General features: G+C 39.5%; 1 protein-coding gene across 2 annotated transcripts in view; it reads left to right on the forward strand.

Annotated features, from left to right (window-relative positions):
• Positions 1-2951: 2951 nt before the first annotated feature.
• Positions 2952-22530, forward strand: part of dock11 (dedicator of cytokinesis 11) — a 93741-nt gene continuing 74162 nt past the window's right edge. For both annotated transcript variants that reach the window (XM_042512383.1, XM_042512384.1), the window contains exons 1-8: positions 2952-3203; positions 11191-11307; positions 13969-14058; positions 14872-14954; positions 17025-17091; positions 19715-19810; positions 20299-20433; positions 21421-21604. In XM_042512383.1, coding sequence (XP_042368317.1) covers positions 3099-3203; positions 11191-11307; positions 13969-14058; positions 14872-14954; positions 17025-17091; positions 19715-19810; positions 20299-20433; positions 21421-21604 — 877 coding nt within the window. In that variant the 5' untranslated portion in view covers positions 2952-3098. The remainder of the gene's footprint in view (positions 3204-11190; positions 11308-13968; positions 14059-14871; positions 14955-17024; positions 17092-19714; positions 19811-20298; positions 20434-21420; positions 21605-22530) is intronic.

Here is a 22530-nt window from a genome sequence, read left to right on the forward strand (position 1 = left end):
AAAAAGGGTTTCATTAATCTGACTTACAAAGCCATTGTTCCATTCACTAGAACTGCTGCTAATGTACACATTGAATGTCCGACTAACTGTAGAAACCTTGAAGAGATTTGTGACTTAATGAAAAACAAAACAAAAACCAACCCCCCCCCCAGCGCCCCCACCCCGCCCCCGCCCCTACTCGCTCTCCCGCTCATCTGCCCAAATTTCTACGAGTCAGGAAGTGACCCATTCAAGATTCACAAAAGTATTTGATTACGAGGGCAACATTTTGCATGACAAGCAAGCGTCCACATGACCAAAGGTTTCGAGAGAGACAGATGAATGGGAGCGTGGTTGAGACGACCCAGATGCTGCTGTCATACATTTCTGCTCACCTGTATGTTGTGTTTTTAAAGGAATGAACGAGCACTTGAGTATTTGTACCTCAGTTTCAGTTGCATGTGTGCGAGTGGAGGACGGAGCCCTATCTGGTATGTTTGTGTTTACCTTTATACCTCATTGTGTGAGTACTGTATATCCTCATGTATCTGTAGCCCTCATGTCCTGTTGAAAGACTGCTGGCTGCTGTGTGTGTGTATGTGTGTATGTGTGTGTGTGTGTGTCTGTGTGGATGCCGGTTGTACAGACGACTCCTCACTCTGTCAGATTTTGTCTCTGGTTTTCTCACTCATGTTCTGATGGCAATAAAGGACTTTTCATTGTTTGGTATATATCTTTTCTGAACATTTTTTCTTTTACTATAGGCCAGTGATGCTCAACTTTAGGCTCGTGGGCCAAATCTGGACCCCGATAGGGTGCCGGGTGGCCCCCCCCAACCATTTTCTAATTCACAATAAAAATAAAGTGATACACACTGAATTGCTTTTGTACTTCTGTTATACATAATGTGCCAGAGTGCGTTAAACAATTTACTACAAAATAGTTTCAAAAAAAGTGCCAGTGGACAGTCCTGCACCCCCAACAGAGGTCCCAGCTAAGCCTTTAATGTCCTAAATTACTAGAAACATCCTGAAATTTTCAAAATGTCTTCAAATCCCGGAAACATCCTGAAATCCTCGAGACGTCTTAAAATCCCGGAAACATCCAAAAATCCTAGAAATGTCCTAAAATACTAGAAATGACCTGAAAACCTAGAAACATTTTAAATTATCCCAGAAATGTCCTAAAATACTGGGAACGTCCTAAAATACAAGAAACGTCCTAAAATCTTAACAATGTCCGAAAATACTACAGATGCCTTGAAATACTAAAAACGTCCTAAAATGCTCGAGGTCACAAGATCCTAGAAACGTCTTGAAATTGTAGAAATGTCCTAAAATGCAAGAAATACCCTGAAATCCGAGGAACATCCTAAAATGATAGAAATGTCTAAAATGCTAGAGATGTCCTGAATTACAAGAAACATCCTTAAATACCAGAGATGTTCAGAGAAATGTCTTGAAATCCTAGAAATGTCTTAAAATACTCAAAAAGTCCTAAATTACTAGAAACATCCTAAAATCCATAAAATGTTCTGAAATCCTGGATATGTCCTGAAATCCCAGGGATGTTCTAAAATGCTAGAAATGTCCTAGAATACTAGAAGTGTCCTGAAATCCTAAAAATTGTATTAAAATCCTAGAAACATCTTAAAATCTAGAAACAAGTATGGAGCTGCTGCGACTGACCCCTGGCCTCCTGTCATTTTGCAAAAGTGGCCCCCAAGCAAAGTACCCTAGCCCTAACTCTGACATGGAAGGGTTAATATGATAGAGGGACTCACTTATACACACTGTAATAATTTTAAGCACCAAAAAAAGTCAATTTGGTTTAAATGTATCTGCTGTCAGCCATATTCATGTTTAGCAAAACATTCCCATAACAAAAAGTCCAGCCGATGTAATATATATTATTTTTCTATTATTGTTTGGGGCTTAATCCACAAGATGGCAGTATGTTTTCAATTTTGACAGGTCATTTCCCATCAGACATGCTGTACACCCAGCAAATGCCCTTGTTCTGCTTTGCTGTTCTTAAATTTTACACAACAAAGGCCTGCAACTTTTTTAAATTAAAGAATTAAAGCTACACACATTAATTCATCTAAAACACTGTTAAGATATTTTGTTTTAGCACTTTAAAAAAAATGCATAATCATTTCTAATTCAAGCTGTTAAAAAGCTGACTTCCATCACATGTCACAGCAGTTGAGAAGTAACTCTAGTAAGGGACTGTGTGTTATTTATGAGAGGGGAGGGAGTGGTGCAAAAAGGGAGAGGCGTATAAGGGAATATGTTTTTAGTACTTGGGATGGGCTCATTTTTTTTTATTATTTTGGCAAAGAGGAAGTGCATAGAACTTTACATGGCTGTGTTTTGTAGAATGTACAAAATGACATCATTTATCATAACCAAAAACTGAAATAGAGGTTAGCGTTGGATTTTAAATTTTCTGACGGTCCCTGGATACTTCAGGCATGATGAATGCTTCAAAACTAAACTAAATAAATAAATAAATAAATAAATCTGATCTTAAAATAGTGATATTTCATGTATGTTTACACAAACTAACCAGACTTTTTTTTAGCTCCAGGATTGTGTCTTCAACTTTAAAATTTAAAACATCAAAAGGTACATTTTTAAAATATTGTAAATATGTATTATTATTATTATTATTATTATTATTATTATTATTATTATTATTATTATTATTATTATTATTATTATTATTATTATTATTATTATTATTTTATACTTTTTTATTTGCTTTATTCATGGTTTAAGGAATCATCTTTAATATTTTGATATTGGCACAGATAAACGCTGTCAGGTTAACGCACACTCCGTTGTCCGTCTAGACGATCTTTGTTTAATTCCGCTCCATTTAGAGGAAACGGAAGTAGCTCAGAGTGAAGCATCTCGCGTTGTTCCCCCATCTCTGCTCTCCTCTCATCAGCAGCACGCTCGAGCCCCGCCTCGCGACGCGAACCGCTGGCTGGTTCACCTCCAACACAACCCACATCTGGCTGTCACACGCAGCTGCTGCCGCTCCGTCCGGTACCGCGGCATGCTCGCGCTCACACCGGGACGTACGAAGTGGATTTTAACGCGAGGAAAACGATGTCGGAGGTGCGAAAATTCACAAAGAGGCTAAGCAAACCCGGGACGGCCGCGGAAGTCCGGCAGAGCGTGTCTGAGGCTGTGAGGAGCTCCGTGGACCTGGTGGTGAGTGGAGCTGTCTGAGCACCGGGCGCTCATTTTAGCTAACGAGGAGAATTAACCGGTTAGCTAGTAACTTCCCTCCCCTCTGCTGCCCCTGGGGAGTAAAGCTGGTGTATTTATTTTATTTTATTTTTATTTTTTACTTCTTAGGTTTAATTTTCACCACATTTTTACTCTTTTACCTCCGTTTTTCCCATTTTTTCCCACGTACGTCACATTTAACCTTTAGCTAACTGTGCCGCGCTGGTATGTTTGAATGCACTGAAACAATTTAGTAACTGGCAGCGCTACATGCTGTGTAAAGAAGAAGACGGGTCATTTTGGAGCCATTATACGCCGCGAAATTCAACTCCCATATGTTGGCTCGGTTTTCCAAATTGCCGGCGTTACAAAATAGTGTGACATTGTCCTGAAACACACATGGTTTTTCAGTCATGTGCGGCTCCTTTTGTGTGCTGGCGGATGAGGAGCGGTGCCAGTTGGACAGCTGCGGCATGGCTTCCCTCACTCACTGTCCTTGCACTGGAGCATTGTGTGTGTCTCTTTATTTCTGCTGAAAATTGGCCAAATTGTGCAAAAAAAAGCATGCTTCTTTAAATGATGCATATTGCTAAAGACATGTGCAAAGCAAAAGGTTTATTTTTCTCCTTTTGAACCAATAGCTGGTGGCTGATAGTTGGAACAGACTGCAATAATGAGGGATTAGGCGCAGTGGTTTGAGATTGAGGCTCCTGCTGATGCGGCATTTGTGTGTACGTGTCTGTATGTGTGTGTGTGTGTGTGTGAATTTATTTCCATGTCTGAGGCGTGACATTTGTCTTAGTGTCAGTGCACATTGACGCTGGCCTGATGATGACTTGTTTTCTTTTTGTTTTAACTAAAACCATCTGCTTACTCCTCCACTTTCTCATTATGTGACAAACTTCAACCCTCAAGACAGCAGTCCCACATCTTTGGCTGTTTAACCCTTTGAAACTTGAGAAAACTGGCTTGATCGCTCTGGAAAACATGGGAGAAAGGCAAGGAGCTAATTGACAAGAGGTAAAAAGTTGTAAGAAAAAAAATACCTAAAAAGAAAAAAAATGATAACAAATCAAACAAGAAAATTGCCTCGGGAAAATGCAAAAACAATAAATGTTATTCATTTTGAACACACAGTTACTATTAGGTAGTTTCCTGGACATTTCCCCATTTTGTAAAGGGGATTTCTCTTTCTCTCTCTCTGGCTTAACCCCCTCCCAAAACAAACAAACTTATTCTATGTTTATTCACTTTAAGGTTTTCCTAATTTCTGTCAGTTTTTGGGACATCTTTTGCCAAGTTGCTCATTGCCTTTTTAACCATAGTTTTAAAAGCCAATCCAAACCAGTTTTGTCAGTATTCTATGGTTAAATTGCTTGTGAAAGGTATCTGAACATAGCACAAGAAAACAGATGTCAGTCTAGTTTTTAAGGGGTTAACCCTCTAAAACTTGAGCAAATTGGCTTAATTTATTTTTTTCAAAAACATGGGAAGAAGTCAACAATTAGCAAAACAGGAAATGACCCCAAAATATCAAGAAATTAGTTAAAAATACAAGAAAATTACCTGAAAATTATGAAAAAAATCAACGAAAAATGTGAAAATCAAATTTAAACTAAACAAGGAAAACCTGGAAAAAGTGCTTAAAAATTGATAATGATAATTAGAAATGCAGTTTTTCCCTAGCTTTTTAATTTTTTCCCCTAAATGGTTTCCCTAGCTTTTAAAAACATTTTTCTAAATCCCCAGATTTCTTGCAATTTGTTCAACATTTCTTGCCAAGGTGCTTACTGTATTGTACAATATACACCAAATTTCTCATGGTTTGAAGTTTTAAATACTTGTGATAGGTGTCTGAAAGCAGCACAAGAGAAGTGGTGTAGCTCCAGTATTCACAAAGTCAAATAGCAGAGCTGTAGAAGTTTCCTGTAAGAGATAAACTCTTGTCCCCTTGGGATTATTAGGCTTAAGTCTTATGATGATCATCTAGAGGAGTGTGACGCAAAGAGGATACTAAGCGTAATAATCATGTGATAAAGTTTTAGTTTCCGTAGCAGAGGTGAGAGTGTGTGTTTGTGTGTGCAGCCATGTGTTCTGATTGGTTTTAGAGTAGCAGATTCGGGCTGATTTGTTTTTTGTGGGACATGGTTGGCTTGGGATGTGAGAACAAATGTCGTTTTGTGGAGGGTGCATGGGGATTCCCTCAGGCATGCTGTGACCATGCTTCCTGTGTGACTGTTTGTGTGGTCATTCTCTAGAAAGTCAGTCTCATTTCTGAGTCTCTCCCTCCGTGCCTGTGTTCTTAGATTTTCCAGGGAACAAAGTGCTTTTACGTGTTTCTAGGCAGAAAGTCATATACTGTACAGTTTTATAAAAGGAAAGAGCAGAGTGAAGAGCATTGGCTTTTTTTTTACTTAAAAAACAACCTTTGAGTTAAGTAGTATTCATTTGCATCATTCTGCAATCACTTCTTCCTTACTCGTATTAGAGTTCATAGAAAGTCCTGTGTTTTGTGGTCTTTTACATACAGTGTTTGGGAACGTAATTCTCAACCCTATAATTGGAAGTGCCCGTATAGTCATCATTCAGTGGATTACTCGGTTCCTATAAGTGAAAGCTACAGTGGCCCTGAGGGTCAAAGCACAACAACATTTTACAAAACACAACAATATTCCAGAAAACACAACATTTCACAGAATAGCATCAACATTTTAGAAAGCACAACATTTCCCATAAAACTACAACATATATGAAGCGCTGTCACGTAATATTATGTTTTATGAAATTTCGGATTTTGTGAAATGTTGTCTGGTTTTGTGTATTCTGAAATGTTATTGTGCTCTCTGAAATGTTGTTGTTTTTTGATCCTCAGGGCCACTGTAGAAACCACTGTGGTATAGCTGAAAATGAACAATGAACACAATTGTTAGTTGCAGTTACAGCCTTAAGTGGTTCCCGATCTTGGGAGATAAAAATGTGGATTGAGACCAAAGTTGAAGAGATGCTTTTTACGCCAGAAATTCTGATGTGTCAATATAATCACTAATTAATAACTAATTAATTACTGAATTGAACTGAACAGTAATTCCAGAAACAAAGCCAGTTTATAATATCATTACTTCCACCTGCACTATTAAAGTTCAAATATCTGCAGTGAAAATGTTCAGTGAATCCGGCTAATTTGGGTTCAATTTAATAAGTTGTGCGCTGGTGCAAACAAGATTCTATCTATGAAAGATTTTAAAGATGTCTATCTTAAGAGATACATCAGCCTTCATATGATTGTTTATGTCAGACTTCATGTCAGACTGCATGTCAGGCGTGTCTACTCAGTGAACATGTCACCCTCTGTGGATTAAATGTCTGAGTGCTCCGCTGAGTCAAGTTGACATTTCTCCCTTCCATGCAAGCCTCGCTGCCACATCACCATGCAGTGAAAACATACATCTCTATATTTGGTCATTCTTTCTGTTTAGATCAGCTGGTATGCTTTGGTATGTGTTTTAGGCAAAAAAAAAAAAAAAAAAAGAATCTATTATAATTACAAAAAAATGCACTGCAACAAATTTTAAGCAAGTTTTTCTTGTTTTCTGTAAAACAGTTTTGGGATAGATTGATTTTATATGACAGCAACACACTTCTAGTTAGCTATTTGCAATTAAATAAGTTATGAATATTAAGTTAGACCAGTGGTTTTTAAATTCATAGAAACCTCCTTTCACTGAATTTCGGTATATATTGTAAAGAGATGTTTTGGACAATGGAAAACAAATAATTTGATTTAAATTCAGTGTTAAACTTTCTCTCTGAACATTATTATTGTGAGAGCAGCAAAAAGCCCTATTGATATAATAATACATTTTTATGCCTCTGTGCCAGCGACACAGTGACATCCCATTCTCAAAAACACAACATTTCAAGAAGGGGGAATTTCCTCAAATTTGGCAAAAACATCCATTTGGACTCAACAATAAATAATAAATGAAAAATAAATAATAGATTTTGGTGGTAAAGGGTCACTGTGAACTCACATCCATCCCATTTTCTCAGGAACGCCTTGAGGGAATTTCTTCAAATTTTGCACAAACATCCACTTGGACTCAATGATAAACCGATTAGATTTTGTTGGTAAAAAGTCGAGGTTGCGGTAGGAGTATTTCCCTACACCTACCTTTCTGAACATTTTCAAATTGCTCATTTTAAAAAAAAAAGAGTGGAAACACCAACAATTGAAGGGATTCTTAAAAGATCTCAAAAAGTTTTTGCTATTGATTACAGTTTTTATATCTTGATGAGGACATGCAGTCCTCGATTTTGTAGCTTTTTTGCAGCAACATCCATATTTGCAACACCATCTGCTGTCATTGCTACATGAGTGTGTGCAGGCATGGATGTAAGCTGGAACTTGCCTGGTTGGCGGAGGCATACGACCACAAGGCGGTAATTTTAGTTTGGAATAGACAGGATTAATACAGGGATAAAAGAGGCTGTCTGGGCTCTTTTCTTCCATTGAACGAGCCGCTGTGTGTGTCATATACACACAGACTGGAGCACTTAGCGGGGTCAGCTGTGGGACAGTGGAGCTGCTTCACTGTGTCTGTCACTTTCATGTCAGTGTGTATGCACTCATCCATTGTGTTTTAGTGTGAGCTTCCCTAGCCAATGTGATAAAATCCACCTGGTTGTGTTGGAGCACTGTACATCTGCTGGAGTGTAATGGGACACAGACATCTGGACTGTTGCTAACATCGTCATCATCATCATCATCATGGTCCCTTGGAGGCACACTGGGAGACTTGCTTTGTAGTCAGCGATTGTTGTTTGGGTTTTCTCCAGCCAGAGGAGAAAGTGCTTGCGTTGTAGAGTCACGCCCAAGTGTTGGGCCACGTTTAGCTTCTCTGTGCGTTTCTCAATCAGTGACACTGCGGCTTTACAGCTGCCTGCTTGTGATTCTTCAGCTTCTTTCCTCTTCTGTAAAAGCAGAACTCTCTCTCTCTTTCTCTGTAACATGATCAGAGTTGCAGTCAGAGCCACTACGCTGCTGGTAGCCCCTGACTTATAGCGCTGCGGTTCAGCTTGTTGCACATGACAGGAAGCAGAGCTGCTGTTTCGGGTGCATGGGCGGCACAGTCGTGTGTAATGCTTTCAGCAGACTCGGAGGTGTTGTGTTTTACTGCAGGTCGCCCACTGTAAAAAAACAACAGTGACGCTTCATAACAGAGGAAAATGCAAAAACTAAATCTAACATTTCATAAGTATCAGTGGGAAGTTTTTATTTAGATTAGTGGTCTCGTGGAGACAACTGAGAAAGTCGGGGTCTGGTGGAAAAATCTGTGCAGAACATGTACTTGTAACCAGCTTATTTCACCACTGGCCAAATTATTGGTTGGAGAACACTGAAAGGGAGAACTTTCTTTCCTTTACTGGCTAGTGCACAGATACCAGGATATTCAAGAAGGACGGTTTAACCCCTTACTGTGGTGCCAGTGTTCAAAACCACAGCTCTTTTTGAAATTCTAGTGGAGATTGCAGAGGTTTTTCCAAAGATACCAAACATGTCTGAAGATGCGGAGTCTTGGGTTTGAATATTTCACTAAATGTAAACATCGTATAGCTTTAAGGAGTGGAACAAGCTGATGTGTATTATATAAACAGTCAGACAGTGTGGAATTCAATTGTTTTTCCATCTTTAAAGCAGCTTAAATCCTCTGAATACACAGAGAATCTCAGAAAAATGTGTTATGAAGGTCCCTGTTGCTCATAATGAGCGGGTGATTGAAAAAATATGTTATCAGATCCTAAAAAGGCAAAGGGGGAACCCTTGTTGAAGGGAAAGTCAATTCCAAAATCAAAAACACATATTTTCTATTTTTTTCTATTTTCTCTCTAACCTGTAGCGTTATCTATTAGTCTAGATTATTTTGGTGTGAGTTGCAGTGTTGGAAATATCATTCTTATGGGCTGCTGAAATGGCAACGTTTCTTGCATGAACGTTAAACTTTTGTTGCGGTTTGACCTTTTGTTCACACGCCAACAGCATTTGGGTACCTGAAAAAAAGTTTTGAAACCAGGTTCCAGAGTGTAATCTTTTGATAACGCCAGCCCGTCTGTCGCCATTTACTGCAAATGCACACATTCTGTGAGAACGGTGATGTCACGGCCGCACTGTTTCAAACAAATAGCCGTGCATGAGTAGGACAACAATAACAAGTTTGGTTCTCAAGCGTGTGTTTTCCATTGTCTTCTTGTTTGTTTATACTGTAGAAGAACGCCTTTATGCGCAGGCATGTGGTATGAATAGTAGTAAAATATAAAACATAATAAAGGATACAGATTTACAATAAAGAGATATAAAAGATGATAAAGAAGATAGAAAGATGATTTAAAATGATATAAAATCCAGTTTAAAAATAAGTTTTCAGCCGTTAGTGGGTGGAGTAGGCAGAGAGAGAGAAAAAAGTTTCTAGCTTTGAGTTAAAAGTCGGGGCTTGTTGCATGATAACAAAACACTGCTTCATTATGATTTGTTATAACATTATCTTGAGTTAATGAGTCATGAATTCTGGAAAGAGACATTGCTGTTCAGTTTCCTCAAATTTATTTTTTTTTAGCATTTTGAGCACCACAAGCTGAGTGCCATCTAGTTCCATTATATTGGCAAGAAGATGGACAGACATCTGTAGGGCTGATATTTCCAACACTCAGCAACTCACACTAAAACAATCTAGATTGATAAACACAACTACCGATGAGACGAAAAATATGTGTTCGTGATTTGGGGTGAACTGTCCCTTTAAATGGTTCACCAGACACATAAAACTGCATGTTTCCAGAACTACTGAATAGCTGCACATATAAACAGTGATAGTTTCAGAGGGGTGGCAGTATAAAGAGAGGGGCAGAGGTGGAAAAAGGAAGCAGCCAAACTACTGCATAACTTTATGGCTGGCTTTCTCACCCTGCCTGCTCACACAGTGGCAGGAAAAGTAACTTCTGGATCTCAGCTGCCTGGACAGCTCTTTAATGGAAATAAAACAGTTTGGAAAATGACTCAGTTGTACTCTTCCAGCTGCAGGACATTGTCAGAGTCCATCTCCCCACTGTGCTTGTTGTGCTTGTTCTCTAAGCAGTATGTCAGCTGCCGTGCACGTACCGCCTCCAGCCTCTGGTGCTGCAGCTCAGCAGTGCAGCACAGAAGCTGATCAGAACCATACAGTCTGGTTTCCTCTGCTCGGTGCTGCTCAGCCAAGGCTTATTGGCTTAGCTATTCATCGCCATCTTCACTGCTTAGCCTGAGCTTAAAGTGGCACTTTCTGGGAATTAATTCTCAATCTTTCCAAGTGGTTTGGGTTTGTACTTGTGATCACATCTTGACCCAGTTGTGAAAGGCAAGGTTTTAGCTTGTAGGCCTCTTTAAGACATAATGCAGAGTCTGATTTTATATATTCCACTTCTCTATGAAACTCAAAACAGGAAGTTTTGATATTTAGCCATGTGCCATGTGATATATATCTTGTGTTTTGTTTCGTTATTACACATGCCTCGTCAAGCACTTGAGCTTTATTTGACAGCACATAATTATCAAGTCAGATGTCATAACTTGCTCATTTCACATACTTTATCTAACCTCTATCTTTGCATATGTTTTTTGTTGTCAGTTGCTTCTCTTTCGTCATCTTTTACCTTTTTTTCCCATCCACCCACAACTCTCTGAGCAATCATTTCCTTGCACTGGTCTGTGACAGTCCTCTGAACTTTTGTGGTTGTGCCTTCGATCTTTTGCAGCTCTGCTTTTGCATGGGCGGTGAAAAGATCCGAGGGCGAGCCCTTGGTAACTGCTTTCAAACAGCAGGGGCATGTGGAGGTTGCAAGAGCTGCAGTAAAGACAAAATTATCAGAACACGTGATCAGATAAGTTTCTTTATTTGATGTGACATGTATTTGTGTTCTGTCCATCTTCGTTTCTCAGGAGCAGCCAAAGATTATCGAACCTCTGGACTATGAAGCTGTGGTGTTTCAGAGAAAGGCCCAAATCCACAGCGACCCCCACCGGGACCTGCTGCTCTGCCCTGTTGATGATGTTTCGGTGAGTCCCCTCATTCTGTCCCCCTGTGTCCTCTCATACTGGCCTTCACCCAGTTCATCTTACTGCACAGGATGAAGTCGTAGTCCTTCTACTCAAGACAGGAAACGGCCATATTGTCAGCTTTTTATTATCTTTTTGGGTTGTCTGTGCAACCGTACATCAGTACATCCATTTTGTTGTCAATATGTCCGTCCATCCCATTCTCGTGAATGCAATGTCTCAGGAAGACCCTGAGAGAATTCCTTCAAATTTGGCACAATCTTTAAGTTGGACTCAAGGACAAACTAATTAGATTTCGGCGGTCAAAGGTCAAGGTCACTGTGAAGCTGGATCCGTCTCATTCTTGAGAAGGTGACATCTGTAAACTACTTAAGGAAATGTATTCAAATTTGGCACAAACGTTCACGTGGACCTAACAATGAAATAATTATTATATAGATCTTCTTTGCTGCTGCAGGGGAAGATGCGTGTGAGGCATCCATATTTTTGCAGACTTGGTTGAAAACTTTAGGTAAAACTTTACTCGTGTGCGGAGCCATTAAAGCGTGAGGTGGTAATTCTAGTTTATTGTAAAGCTGTGCGGGTCAAACGGGAACAAAGAGCTATAAAATATCACTCTCTAGAAAGGTTTCCCATCATTAATCACTGCTCAACCCCAGCACGCCAGGCTCCATTCTTTACGGGTCGGTCCAGAAAGGCCTGACCAATCAAACACTATCAGGCCAGGTACCTCTGCTCTGTATTTATTGGTGCAGCTTCAAACACATGTGGTTTAGTTTAGTGGCACGTCTCGCTTCGTGTCTCTCTCTTTTTTTTTTTCCCCATCTGTTGACACTCATCTGTTCCTGACTGTGTGCCTTCTGTTTTCTCTCATCCACTTTCTCATGCTGTTTGTGGCTTCCTGCTACGTTACTATTTGATGGGAAGATGAAGAACTGCCGTAACCAACGTCATATACTGTATACATGTTTGTTTTTGCTTTGTGTAGGGCTGTACCACATGTCATTTTTTTTTACATTCAAAGCTTCTGCTAGCTTTTTGAGTGACACTGGAATGTCATCATATTTTAGGACAGTGTCACTCTAAAAATTTTCTTTAACAATCCAGAAACAAAATCCTCTGTCTGACTAAAGTGATTCGTTGGATTAAATTACTTCTTTACTATTAGAAAGGGGAAATAAAGCAATAGAAAGGAAAATAATATATAAAATAAAAACAAAAATGCTGACATTTTTGGTTCTAAATCATTCTAAGACCGGCACAATGCAATGTTTTAGTAAGGTTTGTAGCGGCAAGCTTTCTTTTGGTTCCCAGAATGTTTTTTCTTGAAGTTAGGATGACATTTTCTATATAAAACTGTTTTTTTTTTGTTTTTTTGTGAACATATCACATTACAGGAACATTTCTTAAAAAAATGTTGTGTAATCTCAAGCCTTAATAACTTCCTGAAAACATGTTCTGAGTGTTGCTTTGAAAATGTTCTTCCTTTATTCTCGTGTGACAGTGTGGGAGCGTTTCATAAAAGAACATCTTATGATCTGTCACCTCTCAACGTCACCAAAACACCCTCAGAATGTTTTAAATAAAACGCTATGTCTTGGCTAGCATTAAACCTTATCAGAAAATATTATAAGTGATCGACATCTTTTTAAAAACATTTTTACGACTTGTAGTTAACGTTAGCCAGTGTTGTGGGAACAGCTGATGTTAACAAGCTCTCCCCTTGCAGATTTCAACACAGATTTGTTGTTTAAGTTGTGAAATTATTAGGGAAAAAACAGGGTGAGTCCCAGATGAGTTGAAATTGTCTCCAGGACAACAGGATGCTGTTAGTCTTGAGTTTTTAGCCTGTGAAAAACATCAGCCATCGCCATCAGTGAATGTCATCATATTCGCCAACAGGACCATGGCACCAAATACTGGCTGATCCTGATATTCAGCCGGTAAATCTGTGCACCCCTAAATTAGTCTAGGCTAATCTTTACCTGCAGCTGTGCAAAAATGCCACGTGTTAACTGAATGAGTAGACATGCAAGAAAGAAGCGGGACAGAAAGGGTCGCCGATTATCGGGGCGATATTTGGCATTTTGCCGATTACGTGTAGGGGCGTTTTATTTTAATGATCACAGATAGAATTAATTAATGAAAAAGTGTGTGTATTTCACCTCACCAACACCAGGTAAGGCAGTCTGCAATATATGCCAAGAAAGTGCCAGAGTGGGAGGAACTTTTACTTACCTTATTTCTTATTTAAATTTTCACTGAACTTTATTAAAAAAGTTGCTGGAAACTTGCTATATATATGATGTCAAAAGTTTCATTTTTGATTTTACATTTGCATTTAAACAAAGTTTAGAGTTTGAGTTTGTTATATTACAAATTCTTGATTTCAACAGGAATATTTCCATTTTCATTGTAAATGCATATCGGTTCCAAATATCAGTTATTGATCTCATTAAGTACTAATAATAGGTATCGGTATTGGCCCTGATAAACCAATATTGGTCGACCCCTACTGCACAAACTTCAAATGTTGATTTAGAATTGGAATAGTAATGTCATGAATGATTCTTCTAAGCTTCAAACTATTTGTACAACCTTAAATATGTGTCTCACTGTGTGTGTGTGTGTGTGTGTGTGTGTGTGTGTGTGTGTGCGCAGGAGTCCCAGATCTTGCGGCAGAGAAGGACTGTTGTTCCCTCAGTGCCCCAGAATGCTGAGCGGGAGGCCAGGAGTCTGTTTGCCAAAGAGGTACTCCAGTAAAGCATCAGTCCCATGTGTACGACTTGGCCGCACGTGGTCTCAAACAGCACATTTGTAGCAGTCGACCTCTCTAAAAAGAATAAAAGGAGTTTTTGGAGTGAAAAAAATGGAGCTACGGTATTCATAGTCGATACTAATTCTTTTCTTTATTCCTTTCATTAATTAGAGTCTGCTCAATAAAAAGCAGACATTAAATGCAATGGGTTCTTAACAAACATTTAAGATGTTTTCATGATGACTTCATGGCAGACCTCATGACATTCAGCTTATAGTGGTCACTTGAAGCTCATAAAAGGAACACAGAATACACAGGCCAGTAGTAAACACACATTGTGCTGATGATATATTGTATTAGCAATGAAAAACAGACTCCTCTGGCTTTATGTGGATGCACGCTGCTGCTCTGCCAGCCTGTAAATCTGTGTTCCTCAGCCAGCTCTCATGACTGTGATACAGCATGGAAACAACTGTCCCAGGGACTGTTAGAACAGATCCAGGCTTACTCAGCATCTACCCAACAAAGATCCTTTCAGCTGATTTCATTTAGAGTTTCTGCTCGCAGTTTCACACTGAATAAAAAGTAATATGCACGATGAAAACCATCTTGAGTTAAGCAGAAGTCACAGCACACGTTTTGAGATCATAAATGATTGATTTGGGGCTGGAACAGTCTCCGTCTTCTGTGAGTCACAGTTGGAGGACAGGACTGTGAGCTCAGCTAGGTCACTTTGCTGCTGTGGCACGCTTGTTATATTTGCGTTATCTGCCCCTAATCCTGCTCTGTGTCGATCTGTTTGGCAGTGCATCAAGATGTACAACACCGACTGGCACGTAATCAACTACAAATATGAAGCTTACTCTGGTGACTTCCGCATGCTGCCAAGGTAAGGAAGTGAAAAAAAAAACCCTGTAAGGGCTCAAAGATTGTGCAAAACAACATCTCAACAGCCAAATATGTAACATTTACAAGAGATTTACTCAGCTCATGAGGGTCTGCTGGATGACGACATGCAACAAATCACTCTTTCTGTACATGAACGCAGCTCTGATCCCTCAGCAGAGGAAAGGAAATACTGCAAATGAATCGAAAAAACAAGTTCAGCCAAATTTTTCTCTGCAACACAGCAGGTTGCAGCCCAGATGTTATGAATTTTTATTGATGTAAAGCTTCCTAAGAAAATTATTTTTTATTACTGCAACCTCCACTTGAACTATGAATTGGAGTGAGAGAGATATATTTGTATTTCCAAATACCCTTAAAATTCCAAAGATCTTTTAAAAGCACTAACTAGATACACTTAATATTTATGGGAACGCCCACAAAACGTCATATCCTTTTACGTCAATGAGGAAAAAAAAGCATTTGCAACCATGCTGAAGAGTTGCTGTGTGCTTTCTGCAGATCAAAAAATTTAAATCTAGAGTTAAACCTGGACCCTATTTTCTCACATTTCTGTGTCCAAGTGGCTAAAACGAATAAAAATGTTTGAAACTGATCCAGGATTGAGAAAGCGCTTCAGCTGATATGTCCAATAAAAGATCTTGTTTTTGTCACTGACAGGCTTAGATTGTTGTTTTAAATGTCTGACAACATTATGGAAACGATCCCTACAGAGATAGACCTTTTTGTTAAAGAGTAAGATCCATTTTTAACCAGAAACAACTCCTAAATCACTTTCCTCAAATCCACCAGACTCCATTTAAATAAACACTTATTTTATCGTCGTAAAACACACCTCATTCAAAGTCAACAGAAACAAAATAAAGCTAAAATCTCGAAACTAAACTAAAAATCATCTTGGTTTGTCTCAACCAGCTCTGGCCTGGTTGAAGTACATTCTTAATTCATTACGGGCGACATGAAAAAATCAATACAGCATAGTAAGGACATACTTTGCATGGCAATATTGTATTGATACATGGACGCCAAGTATCGAATTTTCATCATAGAAATGATTAATGTTATAAAAACAAATTAAACTTTTGGTAGCCAACCAGAGTCATTAAATCAGTTGCCTTTCAGGCCAATTGATTAATTTTGCTGCAGTGAAGCTGATTACAGAGGAACAGACTGGAAATCTTATCTTATTAGATTAAAAAGACTTACATTGCGATATATATATATATCTCAATATATGTGTAGGCAATACTCAGCATATTGCAAAACATTTAAAATTGCAATAATATTGTATTGTGACTGAAGTATTTTGATAATATTGCATTGTGAAACCTCTGGTGATTACCACCCCTATAATTCAGCGTGTAAGTTTTTAAGCTATGCTGGCGATATACACAGAAAATGTTTTTTAAATAGTGGGTTTGGCAGTGGTGATTTTGAAACTGTTTCTGGCTAAACAAAAATAATCTAGAGCTTCATTCATGCAGTGCTGTATTTTTAGTGACTGGTAAAAAAGTTGTGAGCCTCTAAGGATCTGTGGTTCTTGAGGTTGCAAATGGCAGCATGATAACATCATAGTACATTGTTAAAATGTGGTTAATTGACTTTAGTGCTGTTATAATGTCTGGAAACATGCATGCCATTCACTAAAACATGCTAATTTGATACATCAAAGCATTAACGGTTGTAGGGTACTGATACTATGGGAAGTTTAATTCATCATATTTATAGTAAATGTAACAGTGTCTTTAAATGTAAGTTTTAGAACCGCTCTTTTCCTGCATTAACAGTTTGTGGGGAAAGGAGTGTTTGCCCCCTCACTGACCACGCCCTCTAACTATGACTAGACACCAACTGTATCTAAAAGGTGGCACAAAATTTACTGACCAATGCAGGACATCCATAGCAAAGGAAGCAGTGCAAGCAGTGATTTGTTGCACACTCTCCAAAGAGTGAAGAGAGATAGCAGACCTCACCACCACAGGGGGAGTACAGCGGGGAGGGGGGGGGCTGATTTATCCAAGACCGCTGACTTTCACTCACTGTCTTTTCAAAGCAAAGGCCTGAAGACGGACAAGCTGCCGGCACATGTGTTCGAGATCGACGAGGACGCCAAAGACGAGGTGAGTAGAAAGGGGCCCGAGCGCCGATAGATCACAGACATTGATAGCTAGAGTGAGGATGAGTGCTCCGCTATTGACTCAGAGGGCCCTTTATGGACACACTGCAGCGTGCATGTATGCAGAGCTTTTAGCGATGTGCAATAAAAATAAAAACCATCCCTTCAAATCCAGAGATACTCAACTGGCTTTACTTGGGGACAACTTTTGCAAAATGACAGGAGGCCAGTCGCGATGTCCCATTCATGTTTCTAGAATTTCAGGACATTTCTGGGGTTTTAGGACATTTCTGGGATTTTTGGATGTTTTTATGATTGTAGGACATTTCTGGGATTTTAGGACATTTCTGGGATTTAGGACATTTTTAGGATTTTAGAAAGTTTTTAGGATTTTAGGATATTTCTGAGATTTTAGGACATTTCTAGGATTTCAGGATGTTTCTAGAATTTTGGGAAATTTCAAGGATTTTAGGACATTTCTGGGATTTTAGGATGTTTCTGGGCTTTTAGGACTTTTCTAGGATTTCAGGGTGTTTCTGGGATTTTAGAACATTTCTGGGTTTTTACAAACAAACAAAATCAATTGTGTGTTATGCACTCTGGCACCTTATGTACTATATACCTTCAGTACAAATACAATTCCCAGTGTGAATCACTTAATTTTTATTGTGAATTAGAAAATGGCTGGGGAAACACCTGGCATGCTATGGGGGGGCAGATATAATCTGAGGACTTTAAGTTAGTATGATTACTTTAATCTCTTTGTATCATGGAGAAAAGACACAAACTTGGAACAGCCAGGCCCAGCGTGGACGTGCACAGAGCTGGTAATGGTGCTGGAAGATTCCCTGTGACTTATGGGCTGTCAGTCCTTGAGTCCACCCAGCAGTGTGACCCCTCAGAGACTGAACCCAGTACCCTCATGTATGCTATAAATAGCCCTCATCGATCCTCCTCCTCCCCTCTGGCCGGATGCGGATAGACAGAACGAGTTTAATTGAAGGAGAATAAACGTTGCTGCTGCGAGGACGAGGAGGGTGGGGAGGAGACGGCTTTATTACTTCTCGAAACGGCCCACGCTACTGTCACGCTTATCTCTGTGCTATCATCTCAGGCTGTGATGGCTGATCATGTAAAGTAACAAGAGTATTTGTTTGTAGAAATATTAGCTTTTCTGTCCTTTATATAACCTTTACAACCATCCACAGGACCTTACAATAAATCAGTAATAATGCAGTCTGGGACATTAGGTGGCCATGCAAAGTACCATTGTGGATAGGGTGTGGCGAGGTGTGTATGCATGGTGGTCAGCTGCTTATCTGCTGCATGTCAGAGGGAAGTACAGACCGCTGCAGGAGAAGAGCCAGCCAATGAGATCACAGGATGAAGCTGGAGAGGAAGGCAGAGGCATGACGCTTAGAGGACAAAATGCCACTTCAGTGTCATTAGGCTCATCTCAGCTGTACACACACATACATACACACGTCACCCTCTCCACTCACTGTTATGATGTGTGTGTCAGGCTTGCATTACGTTAATTAGCCCCCTCCTTTGCACCGTGCATTCCTCCAAGCAGCCGGATGCATCACTCTCAACCAGAACGTGTGTGAGAGAGGCCATTCCCTTGTGATGAATGCTTGTATTTTTGTTTGTGTGGTGCTGATGAACAGTCCCATGATAGTTATGGGATGGCAAGGCTGCAGTGACGTGACCGAGGCTAAGTTATGATGAACCCTTTATGGGAAACTAAAGAAATTCTCCAGATAAATTGATTTGGCTGGACAGCGTGGGATTAGAGTGGATGGCATTTTTCACTGACTGAACTATGTCATAAGATAAGATAAAATGAGATTAGATAAGATTACATAAAACAAGAAAAAACTACATAATATTGGATAACATAAAATAAGACAAGATCAGATAATATACGATTAAACATTAAATAAGATATAATTCGATACAATTAGATAACAAGGGATACTGTGCGATACGTAAAGATGACTGATAAATAAAAAAACAAAATAACATGACAAATAAATAAGATAAAATATACACTAGATACAACTAGAATCATTCAGTAATATATAATAAATAAAAATAGAAATGATACAGTAATACATGAAACAGAATAATTATATAAGTTATTAATTAATTGACTATTATAGTTAATTTACTAAATCTGTAATCAATGACCATTTCTTGCTGGTACTTAAAAAAATCATAATATTTGAAAAATTCATTCGATTGGGTCTAAAAGTTTGCATTGACTCACAGCAGCTTCTCCAGTCATCCATCAAACTGATCTGATCAGCTCTGAATGGAGCGACAGATCAATTATCCTTAGCCTGAATCATAAATTTCTGCTGCAGAAAAAAAAGAACTCATTAGAGAGCTCTGCCTGCACTGCGTTCATAGACCAGCAAAAACCTCTGAATTTAGAGAGGGGATGCAGAATGATACAAAGCAACACGCACACATTTAAAAGAAGTCTTCAAAAAACGTCAGCCCGGCACCCCTCTATTGTGATGCATAATATGTATGACCAGTTATAACCCGAATGACCCTGCACAATAAAATCCGTCTCGATCTGAAGATCGATCTTCAGCATTTGTGTCTGTGTCCATCAGGACTCATCATCGCTGTGCTCCCAGAGGGGCGGCATCATGAAGCAGGGCTGGCTTCAGAAAGCCAACATCAACAGCAGCCTGTCCGTCTCCATGAGGGTGAGTCACCACCAGACCTCCTGCCTGTTATTCACACAACAGCAACAAGTGACACAACAACAGCAAAACACAGAGTTCACAACAGATGGCAACTTTTTGTTCTGCATATTTCTAACCCATCATACTGTACTGTATGTTATAGTCAAGAATTATGTCATTGTCTACAGCTAAGTTGACATCAGCACTTACATCTATAAAATACAAATCTACTGCAGTTCTTTACAATGGTGACAAAATGCTTTATAAAGTACAATTTAAAATACACCATAAAACTTACAGTAAAAACAAGAAAAGAGTCATAAGCATGAGAACAGGTTGGTCAAAAAAAAGTCATCAATAAAATGTCTAAATATTATGTATAACACTGAGTATCTGCAGCATCTTCCCAGATAAACTTGTAGGCACAATGAGAAGAAGCCACACTTGAAGTTGTCAATAATCTGTTAGATATGACTCTCTGACTTGCTCTCTTTCACTGTGAATCGCAGGTGTTCAAAAGGAGGTACTTCTACTTGTCTCAGCTCCCCGACGGCTCCTACATCCTCAACTCCTACAAGGATGAGAAGAACTGCAAGGAAACCAAAGGATCCATCTATCTGGACTCCTGCATAGACGTCATTCAGGTATACAGGGCTGCCTGGAAGAAAAGAAAAATGAAATGCACAGTTGAAAAAACTGCAATAACAGTTGCAGCATCAACTCTTCGGCCTTCAGTATGCTATGCTGCTGGTTTAATAGAACCCGTGTTGATGAATCTTGCCATGTGCCCACTGTTAGTTTTCAGTTTTTTGGCACAAGTCGTCATCCTCATGAAAGTCAGTGTGTTTCCTCGTCTCGCCACGCTCCAGAGGCTTTTAGCCGCCTTGATTGGACAGATTTACTGCATTCCATTGACTTGGGCAGAAAAGTCCCGTTCTGGTGGATTAAGAGGGGCTGCTGCTGTTGGCTCATGGCACAGGCTGGTACCTCATTCAGGTCTGCACTGAGCGGAGAGGCTGCCAGGGAGCTTTCAGTTTGATGAACACATTCAGAAGATGAATGGGCAGAGGGAGGAAACTAATTTGGGCAAGTGGATTTAATGTGGAGGCTTGTGGAGTATGGCGTGTTTGTCATGTAAATCATGTTTCACACCCAAAAGCTTTACATTGCTTTCACAGAGAAATGACCCATTATAAGAAGAAACAATAATCTTTAGAAAATAATTGATTCAGCCGCTGTGACGTCATCCATAAGTTCGTGGACTGCTGTTTTGAAGCAATAAATTTTCATGAACTAAAAGCACTGAAATAGTGACAGCTACGGTTACGCATACACTCATAGACATTATAAAGTAAAGGATGAAGCCATTGTGACAGCATTTTTTAGCCCCTAAGGTTCCTGCTTGGTGAGGGCCTTGTCTCTTTGAGTCCATTTGGAGCTCTGTGCAAGAAAACGCTCACCATAGACTTGTTTTGAAATGTTTTGGTCGGAAAAATGCATACATCGCCTAAATTATATTAACCTTGAAGGCACGTAGGATGGTCTTTTAATATTGTAAGTGTTTTGTTTTGGGGAAAATGTTAAAGAAAAATTCACAAAATATCAAATACAATAATTCTTGCCCCCCTCAGAGCCCTAAGATGCGGCGTAATGGCTTCGAGCTGAAGATGCAAGACCGCTACAGCCACTTCCTGGCTGCAGACAGCGAAGCAGAGATGGAGGATTGGGTGATCACACTGAAACAGGCTCTGCAGAGCACCGCCGAGGCCAGCCAGGACAGGAGGAACGGTGCAGAGACACTGGACTGTGCCCTGGGTGAGTTCTACATCTGAAAACAAAAACGCTCGTGATAAAAACACGTCCAGATCATCTTTCAGTCAACCTATTATTTGCAATCTTATGAATAGCTGCTGTATGGTCCGTTTAGCTATGATGATAATAACAGCAGGTTTGAACATAACCTCTGAGCCTGTGTGTGTGTTAGCCAGGGTTAAAGTGATCCCTCTGTATGGCAGTGAAGTCCAAAGCTTGCCTGAGTTTAAGTCTGATTCCTGTATTTTGACATTTTAATGGCTTCCATATTATAGTGATACACGGACATTAAACAGGCTTAAAATTATACCCATAGTTGCTGCCAGCAGAGAGATATAAGCTTCCACATCAGCTGTAAATTCTATGATCTTCAGGTAAATCACAACTCAGGAATCCGTTTTCAGGTGTTATATTTTATTCTTTTCCCTCTTTAGTTTCTCTCCAAAATTCTCTCAAGCGCGTCTTTCTTCAGGGGGCAGTTATGATGAATTGTTGAACTCGTTGCTTGTCCCGAGCCGTGGAAGAATGCCAGCAGTTTTATGCAGTTTGCTGATGGCTTGCCAGAATCTATGGGGCCTTTTTTTTCATATATAATAATATACTATGCAGAATGTTCTAGAGAAATCCAATAGCTTGGTCAGAGATGCTGATGAGGGACTGGGAGGCCGTCCAGAGAGATGGAGAGGCACTTAGGGTTCACTCAGTGCATCATCTGTCACCTGGGAGGCAGCAGGAGAGTGAACTGCCTCTTTTTTTTTTTTTTTTTTTTTAAAAAAGGCCAGTAGACCGTAAGATATTAATTTGTCCATCTAGGAAACAAGATTTTCAGACAGTCACATAGGAAGCCATTAGAGAAAGTGTGCAGAGCTCTTTTGGATCAGATTAACAATGCTGTGATTTTTTTGTCAGACTGGGTGCATTCTGATGAC

Source organism: Plectropomus leopardus, chromosome 23, assembly GCF_008729295.1.
Source record: "Plectropomus leopardus isolate mb chromosome 23, YSFRI_Pleo_2.0, whole genome shotgun sequence".
NCBI lineage: Eukaryota > Metazoa > Chordata > Actinopteri > Perciformes > Serranidae > Plectropomus > Plectropomus leopardus.